This window comes from Agelaius tricolor, unplaced genomic scaffold (assembly GCF_023055355.1).
Source record: "Agelaius tricolor isolate 1412-34295 unplaced genomic scaffold, bAgeTri1.0.p SCAF_35, whole genome shotgun sequence".
Classification (NCBI taxonomy): domain Eukaryota; kingdom Metazoa; phylum Chordata; class Aves; order Passeriformes; family Icteridae; genus Agelaius; species Agelaius tricolor.
This window is the reverse complement of record NW_027269295.1, coordinates 3,468,510-3,488,435: the sequence shown is the minus strand read 5'-3', so window position 1 is coordinate 3,488,435 and position 19,926 is coordinate 3,468,510. Positions and strand designations below refer to the sequence as shown.

At 51.0% G+C, this 19,926-nt stretch overlaps 1 protein-coding gene across 1 annotated transcript in view; it reads right to left on the bottom strand.

The window, feature by feature from the left end:
- Positions 1–15,384, bottom strand: part of SEPTIN9 (septin 9) — a 165,142-nt gene extending 149,758 nt beyond the window's left edge. The window contains exon 1 of the mRNA XM_071452605.1: positions 15,348–15,384. Coding sequence (XP_071308706.1) covers positions 15,348–15,369 — 22 coding nt within the window. The 5' untranslated portion in view covers positions 15,370–15,384. The remainder of the gene's footprint in view (positions 1–15,347) is intronic.
- Between the last annotated feature and the right edge of the window lie 4,542 nt (positions 15,385–19,926).

The following is a 19,926-nucleotide window of genomic DNA, read 5'->3' as shown; positions in this document are numbered from 1 at the left end:
CTCAACTCAGGCAAAATTAAATTCCACCTTGTTTTTTTCCAGACCTTGGTCCTCAGTAATACAGGAAATTATCTCCCTCAGCTCTGAGACCAATGCCAGAATAGGAAGCACTTGGGTTATCTGCATCACCTGAGAAGGAGCAGGGCTCAGGGCACCTGGTGGTGCCCCACACAAACCCAGTGAGACAGCCTGTTCCTCTGTGTCCCAGGCAAAAGGCCACATTTATCCACTTCTATTTATCCATTTATATTTTTATACATGGAAATATTTCTATATTTATCCACATCTTTATCCATTTCTATTTAGTTGATGCTCTGGAGGAACCCAAGGCCCCTCTGTAGGCTCTGCCCAGGTTTACAGGCACAGAGAAGGTCACTGCCACACAGACCTGTGCTCCATGAGAAGGTGACATCCACACCCCTCTCCAGGGGCCACTGTCACCCTTCAGCCCCTAAATTCCCTGTGTCTAAACAAAGCACTGACCTCCAGGGCTCCTGGGCATCTGTCACCATCAGTTTATTCCATGAGAAAGTGAAATTAAAAAAACCCCTGCAGCTGAAACAGTGCTTAATCTTGCAAAGATTATGATGACATGATTTGTAAAGCAGGGGAGGCTGTTAAGCCCCCAAAGCAGAGGTCTCTACTTGGTTTATAGTCTTATTTTGCTCATAATCTGTAGGTAACAGGGCTTGGATGCTTCCAAGGTGTTCTTAAGGGCTGTGTCAAGGCAGCTTTTAATCCAAAGTCTGACCTCCAAGCTGTGTTTTGATCTAAGGGCCCACCATCCATTTCCCACCAGAAATGGGAAGAGAGGTTAGTAAAGAGTTAGTAAAGATGATGGCAATCCCAAGTGAGGATGAAACATCAGAGATGATTAGAATTCAAATTAATGTGAATACTCTGGAAAAAGACAACAACCAAACAAAAAGAGGAGGCTGAGGGGAGACCTCACTGAGGTCATGAACATCCTCATGAGGGGCATCACAGGGGCAGGTATGATTTTAGCTTTTCTATTTTTCAGGTTTTGGCTTTTTTATTTTTCAGATTCTGTGCTGCTTTAGTGTGTGGGTCTGGGTTCACATCAGGGGATGCTGAGCTCTGTGCACAGAGCAGGGAGACAAAACAATTCCTGCTCCAGCTGGGCACCAAGGACAAATGATCCAAATCTCAGCCCAAGAGCATAAACACCATGGGCTGGAGAGAGAAAAACAAGGATGGGCCTGGATGGGCTAAAGCTGGAATGGGACAATGAACTGCAAGATGCAAATGGAGCAGAACTGATCCCAGGGAGAGACTTCGTGTCCATTTTGGGACCATTTTGGTTCATCTTGGGTGCAGCCCTGGCTGGGCTCTTGTGCTGCCCAAGGTGCATCCATGAAGCCTTTTAATAAATCCTTACTTTATTCTTTAACCCTGTCCAGCCTCTGCTCCAGCTCAGCCTGCACAAGGCATCAGTACAGATCTCTTCACTCTGGGGACAAGTGACAGGACTCAAGGAAATGGCTGGAGCTGAGTCAGGGCAGGTTTAGGTTGGATATAAGGAACAGCTTTTCACCAAAAGGGGGCTGAGCACTGAACAGGCTCCTCAGGGAGGGGGTCACAGCACCGAGCCTGTCTGAGCTCAAGGAGCATTTGGACAATGCTCTCACATGGTGGGATTCTCCTGTGCAGGGCCAGGAGTTGGACTCAGTAATCCTGGTGGGTTATTTCTGACTAAGCATGTTCTATGATTCTGTGAAAAAACTCAAACAGGACACTGTGACCAGGCAAGGACCAGCACAAAGGTCTGATTTACACACCAGATTCAAGCCAGTGGTTGTGGGAGGTTCCTATAAAAGATCCACACCCCACATGGGCAGAGCTCCAGGTACTCCAGGCAGGTGCCTGTAAATGTGGGATGGACCTGACAGCAGGGTGAGGGGTGGGAATCAGGCTGTCAGAGTGCTGTAAATGAGACCAGGAGATGGTTTCCATCAGAGCTGGTCCCTCTGCCAACCCTGCTGCTGTGCCCTGGCTCCCCAGGGGGACACAGCAGCCCCAGTCCAAGGGTTTGTTTGGATATTGTTGTTGGAAATAACCCATCAGGATTACTGAGTCCAACTCCTGGCCCTGCACAGGACACCCCAAGAGCCCCACTGTGTCCCTGACATTGTCCAAGTGCTCCTTGAGCTCAAACAGGCTCGGTGCTGTGACCCCCTCCCTGAGGAGCCTGTTCAGTGCTCAGCCACCCTCTGGGTGAAAAGCTGTTCCTCATATCCAACCTAAACCTGCCCTCATGTAGGAGCAATGGGGATGGGACAGTTGGGATGGAGCTGAGAGATCTCTGCAGCCAGGACTGGAATTTGGGGTTTATTGCAAAGGGCCTGGGTGCAGGGGCCTGCTGGAGCTGCCAGCCACAGCTCAGAGCAGGGCTGAGAGGAGAGAGGGGGAGAGAGGATGAGAGGGAAAGAGCCTAAAAGTGTAAGAGAGCAGAAGGGTAAGAGAGTAAAAGGGTAAGAGAGCAATGTTCCCGTTACAATACCATAAATCTTCTTCTGTGCTGAATATTCTAATTCTCACTAACCAATCTAGTACAAGATACAAATCCTACAGCATTTACATACAGCTTGTAAGAATCTACATTGCCATACTGTGTTACCCTAAAAAACCCTAAAAACTCCTCTTTGGGCCCCTTCTGCCAAGCTGGCAGGGTCTGCTCTGACCCTTGGGCCTGTCTGCAAGCAGAGGGTGTTGTTCCATCAAAAGGGGATCACCTTCAGCTGGCCACACCATTGTTTTCCAGTTATTCAGTAACTAAGGTGTCTCAAAGCTTGCTTTCATTTCAATCTCACTCATAGTTTCCATATTCTCAAAATCTTTTGCCAGGCAATCATATTGATAAGCCTTTCCTGTTTCATCTTCCCCAACACCCTCACTCAGCTCCAGCCATTTCCTTGAGTGCTGTCACTTGTCCCCAGAGTGAAGAGAGCTGTCCCTGCCCCTGTGATGCCCCTCATGAGGATGTTCATGAGCACATCCTGCCCCGAGCAGGGCTGCAGCTCCTGCAGGCTGTGTGCACAAGGCAGGGCTCTGCTGTGGATCTCTGAGCCCTCTGCAAGGGGACAAGGTGCCACCTGCCACCTGTGTGTGTGTTTGCTCAGAGAGAAGCACAAACAAACCCACCCTGGCACCCCCTGCTCCCCCAGGAATTCAAACAAGGGCAGCTCCAGATGGGAAGCAGGAGAGCCTGAGCAGCCCTGGGGAGAGCAGAGCCTGTTTGGGCACCCCCAGGCAGCACAGGGAGGGGTGAGGAGGGAGGGGAAAAGCCACAGCTCCAGCTGCACACCTGGGGACACCTCTGCCAGCACAGACCTGCGCAGGCTGAGGGCTCCCACCAGCCAGGGTGGGTCACACTGGCTCTATTTCAGCCTTTCCTGTAGGCAAAACAGAGCCTCCAGCCTCCTTAGCTCCCTGCAACACCCCCTGCCACCTCCCTGGGCTGTCCTGTGCAAGCCCTGTGTCCTTTGCCACCCTCTGACCCAGGCTCCTGCTCACACCTGAGCTGTGGGAAGCACTCCTGAGCCCTGTGTGCCTCCCAGGAGCAGCCTGTGCAGCACCTGGAGGGGCTCTGGACACAGAAATCCTGCCCCAGGGCTAGGGACAAGGACACTGCTTATTTTATAGCTTGTATTTTAGCCAGGACTAAGGTGAGGGTTTGCTCCTGGCTCAGCAGGAGTGTGTGACTGTGCCCTGCATCAACCTTCCAGATCCTTCTCCTGTGTTACAGCCTCTGCCAACAGCAGCCCCAAAACCATCCACCAAGGAAGAGCTGCAGCCTATAGAAGGGTCTAATGAAAACCCTGCAATAATCAGCACCCAGCACATTGCCATGGGAGCCTTTTCTGCCTCATCTCCATTCCCATATTTGTATTCAGGGCCCAAAGGAGATGAAAGGCTCAGTAAGATCTGAACATTAATACACACACATTATGAAACATCTTTTTACTATTCCCTCTCCATCACAGCTCAAGCACAGGGCTCTTGCTTTTCCCACAATGAGCTCTAAAAACAAAACCAAACACACAAAACACAGCCACAGACACCTCCTCCCCTCCACAAATACTTTAAAAGAGATGCATTTAAATCATGGTGATGATTTCCTGGAGAGTGGCTGCTCCATGAAGGACCAGGCACAGCAGAGGAAGCTCTGAAACCTCCCCAGATGGATCAAGCTCATCCTTGCCCAGATTAACTCATTTGTCCCAACACTAACTGCAGGATCAGCTGTCAGGGAATCTCACATCACTGCTGGGAGGTTTATCTGACACAAAACCCACCAGGGTTTTGTGTCAGAGCCTCTTGCAGCTGCCAAGCAGGATGAGGAGACCACCCAAGCCACAGCACCAAGAGCCTTCCCCAGCCCTCAGATGTGGGGCTCCACAACTGGGGCATCTCACTTGTCAAACAGCAGTTTGGGAAAGCATTCACAGATGCAGATGGAGCTGGATGGAAATGAATGTCCAAGGGTAATGAGCTGCAGTAATGGCAGTCCTTCAGTAGATAACAGCTCTGAGAGTCACAGCTTACCTGCTAACAAAAATAAATCCATAAATTAAAAAAAACAAGCACTTGAAACCCTATGGTGTGGTGGTTCTGAGGCAGTTTGGGCACAACTCAAATTCACATTTATTTCTCAGCGTTATCACCAGTTTTATAAAACATGCTCTAAAACACGTGAAGGCAGGACACCAGAGGGGAAAAAGCCCTGCATGAGGCACAGTGGGCTGCAAGAACTCATGGGGAAGATCTGGATTTAAGGATTTCTAACAACTGACCTCAGATAAGGACACTGCAGCACATGTGACTTCTATCACTGGAACACTGAAAATCAGTGAGCTTGAAAACCTTCCCCAAAGCAAAGAGGACGAGGAGAGTGAGGCTTGGACTGGTGACATCATCAACTGCAATGCTTCAAATTAAATTCCATGCTGGCAAAGAATGTTCCATCCTCCTTCCTACTGATGAAAATGTACCTAGATTTTGCTTTTAAGTTTGAAAGTTAATTGAAAGTCGCCTTGGGAGAATGATGGAAGTTGAAAATGCAGAGAGCAAAGGGTGACCTGGTGACTTTGCTGAAAGACCTTTCCAAGGTGCTGGTGGCCCCCATCTCAACCTGGCCAGGTTGAGGGCTCCCACCAGCCAGGGTGGGTGACATTTGCTCTTTTTCAGCCTTTCCTGGAGGTAAAACAGAGCCTGCACCAACCCCCTGCCACCTCCCTGGGCTGTCCTGCGCGAGTCCCCTGTCCTGACTTGTCCTGCTCCAAGGCCTGTTCTCCTCTCTGTACGTGCCCAGGCACTCACAGCTCGGCACTGAGTCACCCCACAGGGCTCAGGGAGCTCGTCCTCTTCCTTTGTTTACTGTCCCCATCACACAAAGCTGCAGGCAATCCCCATTTCCCGGGACAGCATCAGGGCTGGAGCAAACGTGGCCCGGGGGCTGCTCCCGGGAGTGCTCCCAGATTCCCTGGCAGGGCCACCAGGGACGTGACTCTGGCAGAGCTGAGGGAACGAGGCAGTGTCAGGGACCCTCTGTCCCCAGCAGCTGCTCTGGGCTCAGCCCCATGAGGCCAAGCCTGTCCCCAAGGGAGGCAGTTTGTCCCTCAGCACACCCAGAATAGCAGCACTCCCACTCCAGGAAATTATGGATTTTCTGGAGCATTACTGTGACCTTTTTAATTTCCATTCTGCCTTTTGCTGTCTCCTCCCCTACACTCCTTCTCTAAACAAATCTTGAAGCTGTACAAAGTGTTTCCTGTAAATAATACTCATCTGGCATGGACAAAGGGAAGGGAAAAAAAACCCTAGCAGCAGAAAAAAAGGGTTTTTGCTGCTAGTTCCAACTTGCAATCATCCCTCCAGTTTAACTTCCATCTGTTTGACCAGGGAGCAATGAAGGCAGCAAAGTGTTTGAGGGAAATGGAGGGGACAGTGACATGCTCTGGCCATCAGATTTGAAGCTGAAATGAGAAGCTCAGGCCATGGAAATGAGTGATATTGTGCTACAGAGTGTGCAGTGATCAGTGCTGAAACTCAGGCAAGAACTTCCCAAGTGTCGGAGCTCAGCTCATCCCTCCGGGTGTCCAGAGTTGCCAAGGACCCCACCTGGGGCTCAGAGACCCTGGCAGGCAGCCCAGAGCACCTGGGGATTTGATTGTGACCCCTGGAGCAAGTTGCCAGCTTTGTATGAGGGCGTGAAAGTCATAGAGGTTTGAATGGTGTAATAACAAAATGATCACAGGGTGAAAATGCAGATTTTAGCATTTTTGGTATGGGGGTTATGGGGACAAGATGGAGGAACTTGAGCGTGTCCAGCCTTTCTTCTTCTTCTTCTTGTTCTCCATTTTCTGCAGTGATGTTGGCACTTTGGGGTTGGTTTAGAGTAGAAGTGCACTGTCTAACATAGGTGATGGGTATTGGGAATTAAGTGTAAATATGTTATATGTAGTTTGTGGTATAAAATGACACCACCACCTCAGGGGCACTGAGAGTGCCTGTGGCTGCCCTGCTGAGCAGATCTCAGCTGGGCAGAAAGAAAATTTTACAGATAAGAATTAATAAACAACCTCAAGACTGAACAGTGAAGGGTCCAGACTCGTTCTTCAGCCGCACGGGCCGGAGCAGAGACACCTGCACATCTGGGGCAGCAATGATCAACCAAAACCCGAGGCCCAAGGAGCCCCTTCCTGCCCAGCAGCCACTGTTCTCCCAAGTGAACAGCACTGGATGAAACCTTTCCTTTCCCAGGCTCTGGTGCCCCACGAATGCCAGCCCTGTGAGAGGCTCCCCTGAGCAGTGACACAGCAGGAAGCAGCTTCCCAGGCTGTCCCCTCTGGAACCAGGCCTTGAAAGGGTGTCCTGGGCTGTCCTTGTCCCCAGGCAGTCACTGTGGGAACAGGCTGAGTCACCAGGGGCCGTGCTGCCTCTCCCAGGGCTGTGGTCCCACAGGGAGCCAGGGCTGCACGGGCTCAGCTGCTCCTCCTGAGGATGCCAGGGGAGCTCCCTGGTGTGGCTGTGGCACCCCAAGGGACAGCTGTCCCCTGCAGGCCACCTCTGCCTGCTTTGTGTGAGCTCCCTGGCCTCACACATCTGCCCCATGGGTTAAATCCTCACCAATCACTGCAATACAAAGCCCTCTCCCCTTCCACAGACTTTTCCTTGGATTTGGATCCCAGCTTGTGCAGCAAACCCCAAGACAGCCCTGGTCTCAGAGGTGCAGGCAAAGCACCCCACTGGCTGTCAGAGCTGCTTTTTGGGATGTCCCTGCAGCATCTCCCCATTCCCTGGGCCACCACTTCTCCCTGCTCAGCCCAGGTGGTCACAGGAACAGGATGGGTGTTTTGGGGAGCAGAAATCACCTCACTGGGCCCCACAGGAGCTTTCATTGTGTTCTGCAAATGTCTGCATGTGTTTTGTGGTTTGTTATTTGTCTTTCTCCCCAGACTGGATTTCCCTGCTTCTCCAAACTGTTTTCTAACAGATGTTGGGATGTTTTTCCTACCTGGAGCAAAGCTCTACCCCTGCCCACACATGCCACCAATCCCAGAAACAGCAGAACACCCAACCAAACCCATCACAGCCCTGATCTGGCCACCCCAGCACAGCACAATGCTGCCACAGGAGGGTTTTTCATTAACAAGGCTCCATCAATCATCACAAGCCATCAGAAACATGTGATGGCACATTGCATTTACATCTCTGACAATATATCCTGTCAGCACAGGAATGAAATAAAACAATTGTGCCTTTTGATTGGGCTTCTCACGGTCCCACCTCGGGTTTTACAGCAAGGAAGGGCTGAGGAAATTCTGCCAGGACTGATGCCAAGTGCCATCAACAGCTCCTGATATCTGCTAAGCCACAAAAACCCTCTGTGAGGCCCTGCAGAACGCTCTGTCCAGAGATCAAGGTGCTTTCATCCAGCAGAGGCTACCACAATCCGTAACACTCAGGAAAATTCCAGGCTTCACTACCCCAAGAAAGGACGGGCGGATTAGAAATCGAATTCTCTGAAGAATACAACTTTTTCTTTTTAAAAGCAATCAGAAGAATGGTTCATTGTTTAAGGTATTAACTGCACAGTGCAGACCTGAGCCTCTTAGTCACAGTGTTGGTTTGGGAGCTCTCAGGACTTTTGCTGCTCAGAGTGACCCCAAGATGTGTTAGAAAGTCTCTTTTTCCAGCCCAGCGCTTGAAGAAGGAGTCAGAGCTCTTCAGTTCTTGGTCTCAAGGTTGTTTATTGTTCCTTATCTATGAAATTCTTTCTCCTGACCTGCTGAGGTCCACTCAGCAAGACAGTCAGAGGCACTGTGCCTGTCCCCAGGGTGGTGTTATCTTTTTATACTAAAAACTACATGTACAATGTTTACAATTACTTCCCAATACCCATCACCTATGTTAGACAGTGAGCTTCTACTCTAAACCAATCCAAAAGTGCCAACATCACAGCAGAAGATGGAGGCCAAGAAGAAGAAGGAGAAAGGCTGGATACACACCCAGATTCCTCCATCTTGCCCCCCTGAATCCCCATTCTAAAAACTGTAAAAAATCTATATTTCACTTTGTGATAAATTCACTATCATTCTACTTAAACTTTCATGGCTTGTAATTCTTCATATAAGGTTGGTAATTGTTCTTTCCAAGGGGCTAAATCAAAGGCACAGGGGTCTTGGGCTCTGTGCCAAGGTCTCTGAGCACCCTGGGCAGGGGCTGGAGTCCTCCAGGGCAGCCAGAGGAATTTCCTGGGTTTTGACAGGGAGCAGCACTGCCCTGTTCTTGTAGGAATATAAGAAATATGGGCTCTTGCTCTGCTCCCCAGCACACACAGTCATGGAGAAACTCAGGGATGTGGGGTGGGAAGGACATGCCTGCTTTTCCCTGGATCCCCCCACACTCTGGACAAAGGTAGCTGCTCTCTCTGAGCATCTTTAAATGTTCTTACAGCCCAAGCAACAATCCCAGGGCACCAGCCAGTGGGAACATCAAAATCACTGTCCTGCATGTGGCAGAGCAGGGAACAGCACACTGTGATGGATCAAGGGGTTAAAAACTATAAATAAATTAAGGGAGTTGGGGGTGAAAACCCATCAGAGAAACGTGTGATTGTTGTGAATGTCACAGTGAGCTGCTCCTCACTGGTTCAAAAATGTGAGAGATGAGTATGGACAAGTTGGAGATGCGGTTGTCCAAAAAAGAGCAAGGCTTTGCCATGCAGGGTTTGCCAGCATTTTGTTTGTTATGGGGCTGAAAGCAAGGATGAGGAGCTGTGGATGTTTGGTATCAAGCAGCTTTCCCGTGGGTCTGGGTGATGCAGATCATTCCTGGCAGCTGACCCAGCCAACCTGCAGAGCTTTCAGCATCCTAAAAATAATGCCAAGCCCTTTGTCTGTGCAGGAGCCTCCTGCTGCTCTGGGATTATAAAAAACAAGTTTATTTTGCAGTCCTGGGGATTTTCCTTCCTGCTGTTTCAGCAGCACCAGGTAACAGCACCACAAACCCACACCAGGAGCACCCCACAGGTGTTCCTGGGGAATCACTCCTCCCTGGCACTGCCATGGGCTCCAAAACTCTCTCCTCACCCTTTTTTCCCCTTTCACATCCCCCTCACTCTCACTCAATGCAAGTTTTGGGGAGGAAGAGCTAGCTGAGAGTTTGAGCTGAAAAACAATGGTTTGTGTGTTTGTTTTTTTTTTAATGTATTTCAAAACAAATTATTTTGAATTTCTGTTCCAATGACAATCTAAAATTAAATCAATGTTTTTGTTGGATCCGAGCAGTATTTTTTCCTTGATGTTGCAGTTTGGCCAGCGAACTAGAAGAAAAAAAAAAGTACAAAAAAATCAGGTCTAGCAACTCTTTTTATTTTTCCCCAGCTCAGCCACAGGCAGTGCCAGTTCAGTGACAGGAGATGGGGTCGGGTTCAGGAGCAAACAATGGGTTCTGCAGACACCAGGTCACCCCTGCCCCACCCAGCAGCTTTTATGGCTGGGTGTTAAAAGCCTTTGAGGGAACCACGTCTCTCCCTGCAGTATCAGCCTAAAAAAGACCCAATTTCAGCTTTTCCAGCCCATTTCTGACCAGCTACAGCCAGACATGGACTGAGGCCCCCCCAGCACACAGAGCTTGGCCAGTGACAGCCCTTGAGGATTATTTTGGGTCTGTGCAGGGCTGTTTTGATGAACTCCCTCACTGTGCTGGGTGAGGACTTGCTGTGGCACGGGTCCCTGTGCTGCCACAGCTCCTGGCCAGCCCAGCTGGAGCTCCTGTGGTGTTTGCAGGGGTCCCCAGGACAAAGGAGGAATTGAGAATCTGACTCCATGTTCTAAGAAGGCTAATTTATTATTATATTATAATATATATTATATATTATATATTATATTATATTATATTATATTATATTATATTATATTATATTATATTATATTATATTATATTATATTATATTATATTATATTATATTATATTATATTATATTATACCAAACTAAAGAATAGAGAAAGGACACAGACAGAAGGCTTAACAAGAATGATCATGAAAACTCGTGATTGCTTCCAGAGTCCCGACACAGCTGGACTGTGATTGGTCATTAAGTAAAAACAATTCACATGAAACCAATCAAGCATTCACCTGTTGGATAAACAATCTCCAGACCACATTCCAAAGCAGCAAAACAGGGAGAAGCAATCAGGTAATTATTGCTTTCATTCTTCTCTGAGGCTTCTCAGCTTCCCAGGAGAAGAAATCCTGGGATTTTTCAGAGAATGTGACAGTGACAAGCTGCCATGCTTCTCTTCCCTCCCTGGATGTCCTGGAGCACAAACCTTTGGTGGGGCACAAACCCAGCCACACTTTTACCTGCCCACAGGTGCACAGCACCTGCAGGAGCCCCGTGGTGCCACCTCCAGGGACAGGATGGGGCTGGGCAGGAGGGGACCCTGCACGCTCCAAACCAACCATCAGAGGACAGAGCTGCTCCCCAAAGCTTCTGAGATGGGATCACAGAATGGTTTGGGGTGAATGGACCTTAAAGGTGATCTCATTGCAATCCCTGCCATGGGACACCTTCCCCAAGACCAGTTTGCTCAGAGCCCCATCCAACCTGGCTGGAGCATTTCCAGGGTTGAGACAGCCACAAATTCTCTAGACAGCAGCAGCAAATCCAATTTGATTTATAGCCTATTTCCCATGTTTTATAGGGAATCATTTCACGAGTCACAATATGGGAAAATCCTCCCTCAGTGATGGAATCACAGCTCCTGCTGTTCTTCCTGTAGTTTTTCCTACAGCTTTAGCTCATATATGAAGACTTATTTCTCCCTAAGTGCCTAAGCAATAAATTAGGAGTCTGCAGCTCATGTAAGGGTGGGTGACACATAAGCTCTATGAATAATTCTGGTGGTACTGTAATTCTGGTGATCCTTATTTTAGTGAGTGCCAGCATCTCACATAAACCTGAAACTGAAACCATCCTTGGCCAAAACCATTCACACCATCCTTGAAAATACCTAAAAATCATCATGTCATTTATCACAAATCCTGCCTATTGCTTCTTTGGCCTATGCAATTGGGCTTGAGTAATGGAAAGTGAGAATCAAAAAATCCTTAAAAAGTAGAATTCCAGGGCAAGTTTGCCTTCAGCAACTGAAATAACAGACATCCCCACGGCACACAGTGAGAGCTGGCTTCAGTAGAAGTTATTGCTGTGCAAAATCCCTGTTTCATGCTCTCCCCTCCTCCTGCTGCTGCTGCCAGGAGTTCCAGGAACAAAAGCAGTGCCAGGATGAGCCACAGGTGCCCGTGGCTATGGCACAAAGGTCTCACTGAGCCTCTCTGCTCCCAAGAGCTGAGGCACACCAAAGTAAACTCCTCATACGTGGTGTGTGCTCAGAAGTCACAGCAGATGGGTTGGGATTGCCCTTGAAGTGCTTTAGGGAAGGTAAATCTTGCCTAGGGCAGGGCAGAGCCCAGCAACAGGAGAGCACTGCCCATGGGGGAGGATGGAGCTGGAGGTTCAAACAAGGTTCAGGGGGACCCAGACCACAAAAGAGATCCAAAGTAAGCCAGAGAGGGACAAATCAGACCAGACATAACAAGTACTCAGCCTCAAAAGCTGTTTAGATGTCCATTTTTTTTCCTTTGCCATCATTTTCAGGAGTTTCTCAACCAGGCACTGCATTTCCAGCCTGCCAGAGGCTGTCACCATCAGCTTTTGCAGCTGAGAAGTGACTTTGTCACATCCCCAGCTCCCCTGACAGACAGCAGAGAGCCCAGAGGCTCTGCAGCACCCTGCACATCCATGTCTTGGAGAAGCAATCTGGATTCCCAGGGAAATTCCCCCAAACAAGTGACCATGGCTGTGCCCTGAGCTGTGAACACACCAGCCATGCAGGGCTGGCTCCACCTCACAGGGGTGGCAGCTCTCCAAGGTGGCCTCCTCAGTGCCAGGGGTGACTCCTCCACCTTCATCCACCTTAAAATCCTAAATCAAGGAGATTTATTCTTCTCCCTAAATCAGGGAGATTTACTGGAGGCAGCACCCAAAGCGAAGCCTTTGCAAGCCAGAGCAGCTCAGCAGCACTGCCGGTGATCTTTGCAAGGTGTGAGGTGTTTGTAAGGAGTGTGAACTGTCCTGCTGCTTCCAGCAGTGTGTTCTGGGCACGGCAGCTCTGTTCTTTTTGTTTAAACAGCTGCACCAGCGAAATCTCACAGCAGTGTTTCCAAAATACAACCACAGCCCCTGTGAAGCAAAGGTAGTGCCCAGATGTCAGCACAGCTGTACCAACGAGGGTTTGGGCACCAACCAGAGACACTTCAGGGGCTTTGCAGTGCCCCAGCCCCACCCCAAACAAGCAAAGCCGGTGAGGAACCTTGGGCTCATCTGCAAGGAGTCATAACAGCAGATGACAGAGAAATTCAAAATAATTTATTTTGAAATAGCAGCTTTTCTGTGTAGACACACAGATTGTGGGGATTGGGATGGGGCTGTGCGTGGCACAGTTTGGTGTCACTGGGCTGTGTGTGGCACAGTTTGGGGTCATTGGCAGTGGGGCTGTGTGTGGCACAGTTTGGGGTCACTGGGCTGTGTGTGGCACAGTTTGGGGTCATTGGGGCTGTGTGTGGCACAGTTTGGGGTCACTGGGCTGTGTGTGGCACAGTTTGGGGTCATTGGGGCTGTGTGTGGCACAGTTTGGGGTGATTGGGGCTGTGTGTGGCACAGTTTGGGGTCATTGGGGCTGTGTGTGACACAGTTTGGGGTCATTGGCAGTGGGGCTGTGTGTGGCACAGTTTGGGGTCACTGGGCTGTGTGTGGCACAGTTTGGGGTCACTGTCAGTGGGGCTGTGGCCCAGCCTCATCCCCAGTGGGTGCAGCTGTGAGCAGCAGGTGAGCAGCACTGACAGCAATGAGCCATGGAGTGCCCAGGTGTGCTGAGCAACCACCCAAGGGAGCAGAGGGCACACAGGGGCAGTGCAGGAACATCAGGGGTGTAAGAGGTTGGTAAAGAACAAGAAGAGAAGATGTTTGCAGCCTTCTGAAGCGGTGTGGTGCTACTCTGTATGGGCTGAAGCCTTCTGATATTGTACTGTGACACTCTGTGTATTGTGGCTGTCTCAACTGTGACATTTCTGTGTGTAGTTGTACAGAAATGTGCAGTTGTATCCAGACCTCTCCTTGCACTGCTGCTCCCTGCTCCAACCACCTCAGGAGGCCACAACAAATGACAGGTTTCCCTACACGCAGTGCACACCCATTAATACCCAGCTGAATCACTTACAACGTGCTAATCATCACACTCAGACTGTCTCAGGTTCCCGACACACAGCCCTAATAAACCCTCCCGGCAGCCCATTCAGCAACGCTAATGAGAGAAGAAAAATACGCACGAGAGAAAGGTTGCTAATTAATTTTAACCATAAACAGGCAGCAGCATCACAGAGTGAATTTTCTGAGTGAAGCCAAACCAGTGAATTTTCTGAGTGAAGTCAAAGCCCAGCTCCTGTGGCTCATGAGCTCAGGCAATGGTGTGGCTCAAGTGACCGGCAGCTGCCACCAGCACCCTGAGAGGTGGCCAGACCCAGATCTGGGGTGTTAGGAGGACGCTGGCATGATGACACCATGTCCCCACAGTGGCCAGGCCAAGCCAGGACAGAACTTGGCTTGCAGAGCACAGCCACAGGCGGGTGCCTGGAGCAGAGCAGAAATCAGCTGCAGAGCAAAGTCCAGCAGCTGCAGGAGCTGCCAGAGGCACCTGAGCTTTACGAGGTGAGCAGGGCACCTCTCACAGGAGACCTGTCCACTCCGTGGTGCACCAGGCTCTTCCTGGGACAGGATTTCACGGGGAATTCAGAGGAACAACACCAGGCGTGATTGCACACCCTGTGTGAGCAGGGAGGAAGGGGCAGAGGGCACAATGCCCTCACCACATAGGGCACGGCTGGCAAAGCCAGGAGGGGGAGAAGGGAGGATAGAGAATAGATGGGAGAATAGAGAAGAGTCCCCCAGCATGAGGGGATCCCATAAACTGGCCAATTGATGGGTACTTCCAGCCCGTTTGGAGACTCCCAGGGCAGGCAGTGTCACACAGCCCTGTTCCCGTGTCACCGAGCTGCTGCTCAGTGCTGGATGTCACCCGTGCTGGCACAGGTGTCCCCAGTGCCTTCCGATAACAAAGTCCGTGTCCCCAGTGCCGGGCTCTGCCTGGAACGAGCTGCCCCGCTGCTTTTTGCTTTGCTTTTTAAGCCTTTTCCACTGATTTATACACAGTGAAACAGCTGCAGAGCGCTCACAGCCGGGACGGATGGTGCACCTCGTACCTGGGGGGGTTTCAACCTTTTCCTTTTCCCAGCACAGACACAAAGGGAGAGGCGAGAGCACAATGCCCTCACCCCACAGGGCACGGCCGGCAAAGCCAGGAGGGGGAGAAGGGAGGATAGAGAATAGATGGGATCCCCCAGCATGAGGGGATCCCATAAATTGGACAATTGATGGGTACTTCCAGCCCGATTGGAGACTCCCAGGGCAGGCAGTGTCACACGGCCCTGTTCCCGTGTCACCGAGTTGCCGCTCGGTGCTGGATGTCACCCGTGCTGGCACAGGTGCCTTCCGATAACAAAGTCCGACTCCCCAGTGCCGGGCTCTGCCTGGAACGAGCCGCCCCGCTGCTTTTTGCTTTGCTTTTCAAGCCTTTTCCACTGGTTTACACACAGTGAAACAGCCAGGACGGATGGTGCACCTCGTACCTGGGGTTTTTTTGAACCTTTTCTTTTTCCCAGCACAGACACAAAGGGAGAGGCGAGAGCAGAGGGAGGCTCACCTGAATACGAGGATTTCTTCATGCCGTCGCTCCGGGCTGGGACATGGGAGCAGGGCCGGGTGCGGTGCGCGCTCCCGGGGGTGCCGCGATCCTTTGGGAGCGGCGGGGACGCGCACGGAGCCACCGCATCCGAGCGTGGCTGCGGCCGAGGGGCTTTGCCAGCCTCACGCACACCTTTGCCAGCCTCTCACACGCCGCTGAGGGCTGTTCCAAGTCTGCTGGCACGGGCAGGGGAAGAGCAGGGCTCAGCCTCCCCCGCGGCTGCACCTTTACCCCCGCGGCACGCAAAGCATCCCCGAGGCTCGGCCCTGCCCGCTCCCCGCCCTGCGAATCCCGGCTCTTGCAGCCGCAGCAGCAAAGGCAAGAGATGGAATTTCACGCCCCCAGCCCGGCGCACCCCATGGATTTGATTCAGCCCTTGGCTGCTGGAGCAGCTCAGGTCAGCGCGGCTCTGCCGGCTCTAGTTCAAAGTGCATCAGTGACCCGTGAAAACGCCTCTTTCCTCTCCAAACCCGCTCGTCCGGGGCTCATTCAAGGCTGCGAACCGAGCAAAAGGTTTGTGCAGGCTCACACCTCGCTTATCCTCACTTATCGCTGCTGGCAGGGAGCCACAGACCCCAAAAACAGCCCCCAGCCATCGCCCCAGGTGTGGGGAAAAGGATTTTACTGTTCCTCGTGTGTCAGGATTTCACTGTTCCTCATGGGTCAGGATTTCACTGTTCCTCGTGTGTCAGGATTGCACTGTTCTCATGTGTCAGGATTGCACTGTTCCTCATGGGTCAGGATTTCACTGTCCTCGTGGGCCAGGATTTCACTGTTCCTCGTGTGTCAGGATTTTATTGTCCTCGTGTGTCAGGATTTCACTGTTCCTCGTGTGTCAGGGTTTCACTGTTCCTCGTGTGTCAGGATTTCACTGTTCCTCGTGTGTCAGGATTTTACTGTTCCTCGTGTGTCAGGATTTTACTGTTCTTGTGTGTCAGGATTTCACTGTTCCTCGTGTGTCAGGATTTTTCTCTTCCTCGTGTGCCAGGAGGGAGAACGAGCCCCGGATCGCTCCCCTGCGAGACGAGACGCAGGTTGGGCAATTAATTACACAAATGCAATCAGCCGGGGGCATTGCAAACACAGACAGGAAGAAAGTCATAGCTGCTCTTAATTTGCTCTAAGGGCACGGGGAAGTGAGCACAGGGAGCCTGAGCTGCTGAGGAAGGGCCAGGCTGCTCCATGGAGGGATTTCAGAGACCCTCTGGTGGCTGCCCCACACACGGAGATGCAGAGCACAAGTCTTGTCCAGGTGAGGGGATTCCACCAGCTCTAAGGAAGGAGTGGATTCCATAGGAAGGGTTTTTCCTTGGTTTCAGACTCTTCCAGAGTAGGAAAAGAAGTTTCCTGTCCCCAGCCCCAACCCTGGCGTTGCACAGGGACAGGGAAAGGCAGTGGATGAGCTGGATTAAGAGGACATGGTCCTATCAGGATTTCTTACCATTTCTCAGCCACAGATTATCTCCTCTGTAGCAGATCTGAGAAAAAGGATTGTGTGAGTCTCTCTCTGGCTTTAGTGCAAAACTGGAAGAGCTGGCTGAAGTCTCTGGGGGATTCAGTGCTAAGCAGCCAGACTTTGCACTGGAACAGCCAGGAGCACTCCACACTCCCAGGATTGTACCAACAACAGCAACCCAGGACAGAACTACATCACTCCAGTGCTGGGGTCTGCAGGGGGGAGATGTTTGCAAAAACTGTCACCAACAAAGCTTCCATCAAAATAAAACCTCTTGAAAACCACCAAAGGTTTGTTGCTTAACCAAGCACACCTTGAAGGCAGTAGTAATGATAAATTATCCTTTCCACAGGTGCTTTTGAAATCATTAGTCACAAGTCATGGGGGAGAAACAATAGAGCAACGACTCTCCCCACCTTGGACACCAAAGTAAGGGCAAAGTCAGGAGCAGAACCCGCTCCTGGTCACTGATCCCACTGTCCTGCACCTCTCTGATGGCTGTTTGACACCCAGCACTCACAGGGATACACCTCCAGGAGTCCAAAAGGCACCTTTCCCTTCTTGATTATGGGGATATGTGCACCTGTGCCTGCTCAGTGTGCAATTCCACGTGTGTGCACATGTGAGCAATGGAACACAAACCCTGTGAGGAACCCCTGAGGGAGCTGGGGGTGCTCAGCCTGGAGAAAAGGAGACTCAGGGGTGCCCCCATCACTCTCACAGCTCCTGGAAGGTGCCTGTGCTCAGCTGGGGCTGGGCTCTTTCTCCAGCAGCACTGACACAACCAGAGCACACAGCCCCGAGCTGCACCAAGGGAAATACAGGTTGGATAGCAGGGAAAAGTGTTTGACACAAAGGGTGATAAAGTTCTGGAATGGCTGCCCAGGGAGGTGGTGGAGTCCCCATCCCTGGGTGTGTTTAACAAAGCCTGGATGTGGCACTGGGGGCCAGGGTTTGGTTGAGCTGTTGGGGCTGGGTTGGACTCAATGATCTTTAAGGTCTCTTCCAACCCAGTGATTCTGGGATTCTGTGAATTCAATGTCCAGTCCTGTATTGGTGTGTTACAAGTGCAAAGGGTGTCTGTGCCATCGTCCCAGGGCTGCTGTGGTGGGAGCAGCTTGTTCAGAGCTGTGGCTGTTTGATCAGCTCCACTGCACAAACATAAACAGCAAATTGTGGGGCAGGCATCCCACTGCAGGGCCAAACAAACACCATGAGACAGAAAGTGGCTGAAGGGATAATTTTCTGAAATGCTCCCTGACAAAGAATCCTTTTCTTTGCCTGCCTGGCCTAAGAATTGCCCAGAGAATCAGTGGCTTGGCTCAGAAGGGCAGGTTAATGTTTAACACAATGCAGAACCCTCAGGCTTCAAATAGGTAAGTCATTTGGAGCTTTTTTTTTTTTTTTTCTCCTTGCTCTTTCGTAAGTCACTGAGGGAATTTACTGTTCCTGAAAGCCTCCAAAGGGATTTGGAGTCTGGCTCAGCCTGGCTGCAGCCCTGGCAGGCTCTGTGTGAGCTTCACACATCCTGGCACCCACACCCGTCCTGCCCAGCCCTGAGCACCCCCTGCCAAACACATCCCACCCTGGCACTGGGGGCCAGCACAGCCCTGGCAGGGCCACAGAGCTGCTCACCCATCAGGGACCAGGGGGTAGCACCGTGGGGATGGAGGGAGGGACACCAGAGATCTCTGAAGCCTTGACTGGAACCTGGGGTTCATTGCAAAGGGCCTGGGTGCAGGGCCCTGCTGGGAGCTGCCAGCCACAGCTCAGAGCAGGACTGAGAGGAGAGAGGGGGAGAGAGGATGAGAGGGTGAGAGGGTAAGAGAGTAAGAGAGCGAAGTTCCCGTTACAATACCATAAATCTTCTTCTGTGTTGAATATTCTAATTCTCACTAACCAATCTAGTACAAGATACAAATCCTACAGCATTTACATACAGCCTATAAGAATCACTACATTACCATACTGTGTTTCCCTAAAAAACCCTAAAAACTCCTTTTTGGGCCCCTTCTGCTGAGCTGTAGGGTCTGCTCTGACCCTTGGGCCTGTCTGCAGGCAGAGGGTGTTGTTCCATCAAAAGGGGATCACCTTCAGCTGGCCACACCATTGTTTTCCAGTTATTCAGTAACTGAGGTATCTCAAAGCTTGCTTTCATTTCAGTCTTGCTGAAATATAATTTCTATATTCTCAAAATCTTTTGCCAGGCAATCACATTTACAAGCCTTCCCTGTTTCATCTTCCCCTTCAGGGAGGCTGTGCTAGCCTTGCTTGTCCCCTCCTCAGTGTCCCCAGCCCCACACACAGCAGTGACCTGGGGAGGGATGAGCCTGGGCAGGCTGCTCTGAGCCCTGCAGCCACTGGGGCTGCAGATGTTGCACCTCCTGCAGCAGCTGCTGAGCCTGGCCCAGCTGTGGTGCCCTCAGCAGCTGGTTCTTCCTGCAACACCTGTGTTAGAGTTGCTGCAGGCATGAAAAGTGTTGGCTGTGATGCCTTGGAGTGGCTGCCTAGGACAGTGGCTGGACAAGGTTAAGAGAATAAAGTGGGTATTTATTAAAGGCCTTCAGTAGATACACCTTGGGCACTCAAAAGCCTTACAGAGTCCACACCCAAGATGGACAATGGCCACAAGTTTTTCAGACAATTTTAAGTTTGGTCCGTTTACATACCAGGGGTTAATCGTCCAATTACAGCTTCAGGTAATGAAGTCACATTCTCTCAGTTTGCACCCCCTAAAATTCATTTTTGTTTATACTTTTCAGGGCTGAAGCTGTCCTTGAGTTTCAGGCCCAGGGGAATTGTTTTCTCTGACCAAAATGTGAAGGCAGTAGCTGACACTGTATATGGAGCTTGGAGTTATGCACTAATGTAGTGCAGGACCTGAAAAATATAAAGGCTGAAATCTTAAGGCACCAGCTGCAAGGGGTCTGTGCAGTGTCTGCCCCAGCATCCTCCTCCAGGGAGCCACGTTCCCCAGCACGTGGGGGTCCTGCTTGCAGAAACACAATCTCCCAAACTAAACACAGCAGGGATCAGAGGAGGGGGAGACAAGCACTGCCAGCTCCACACCGTGGGCTGAGG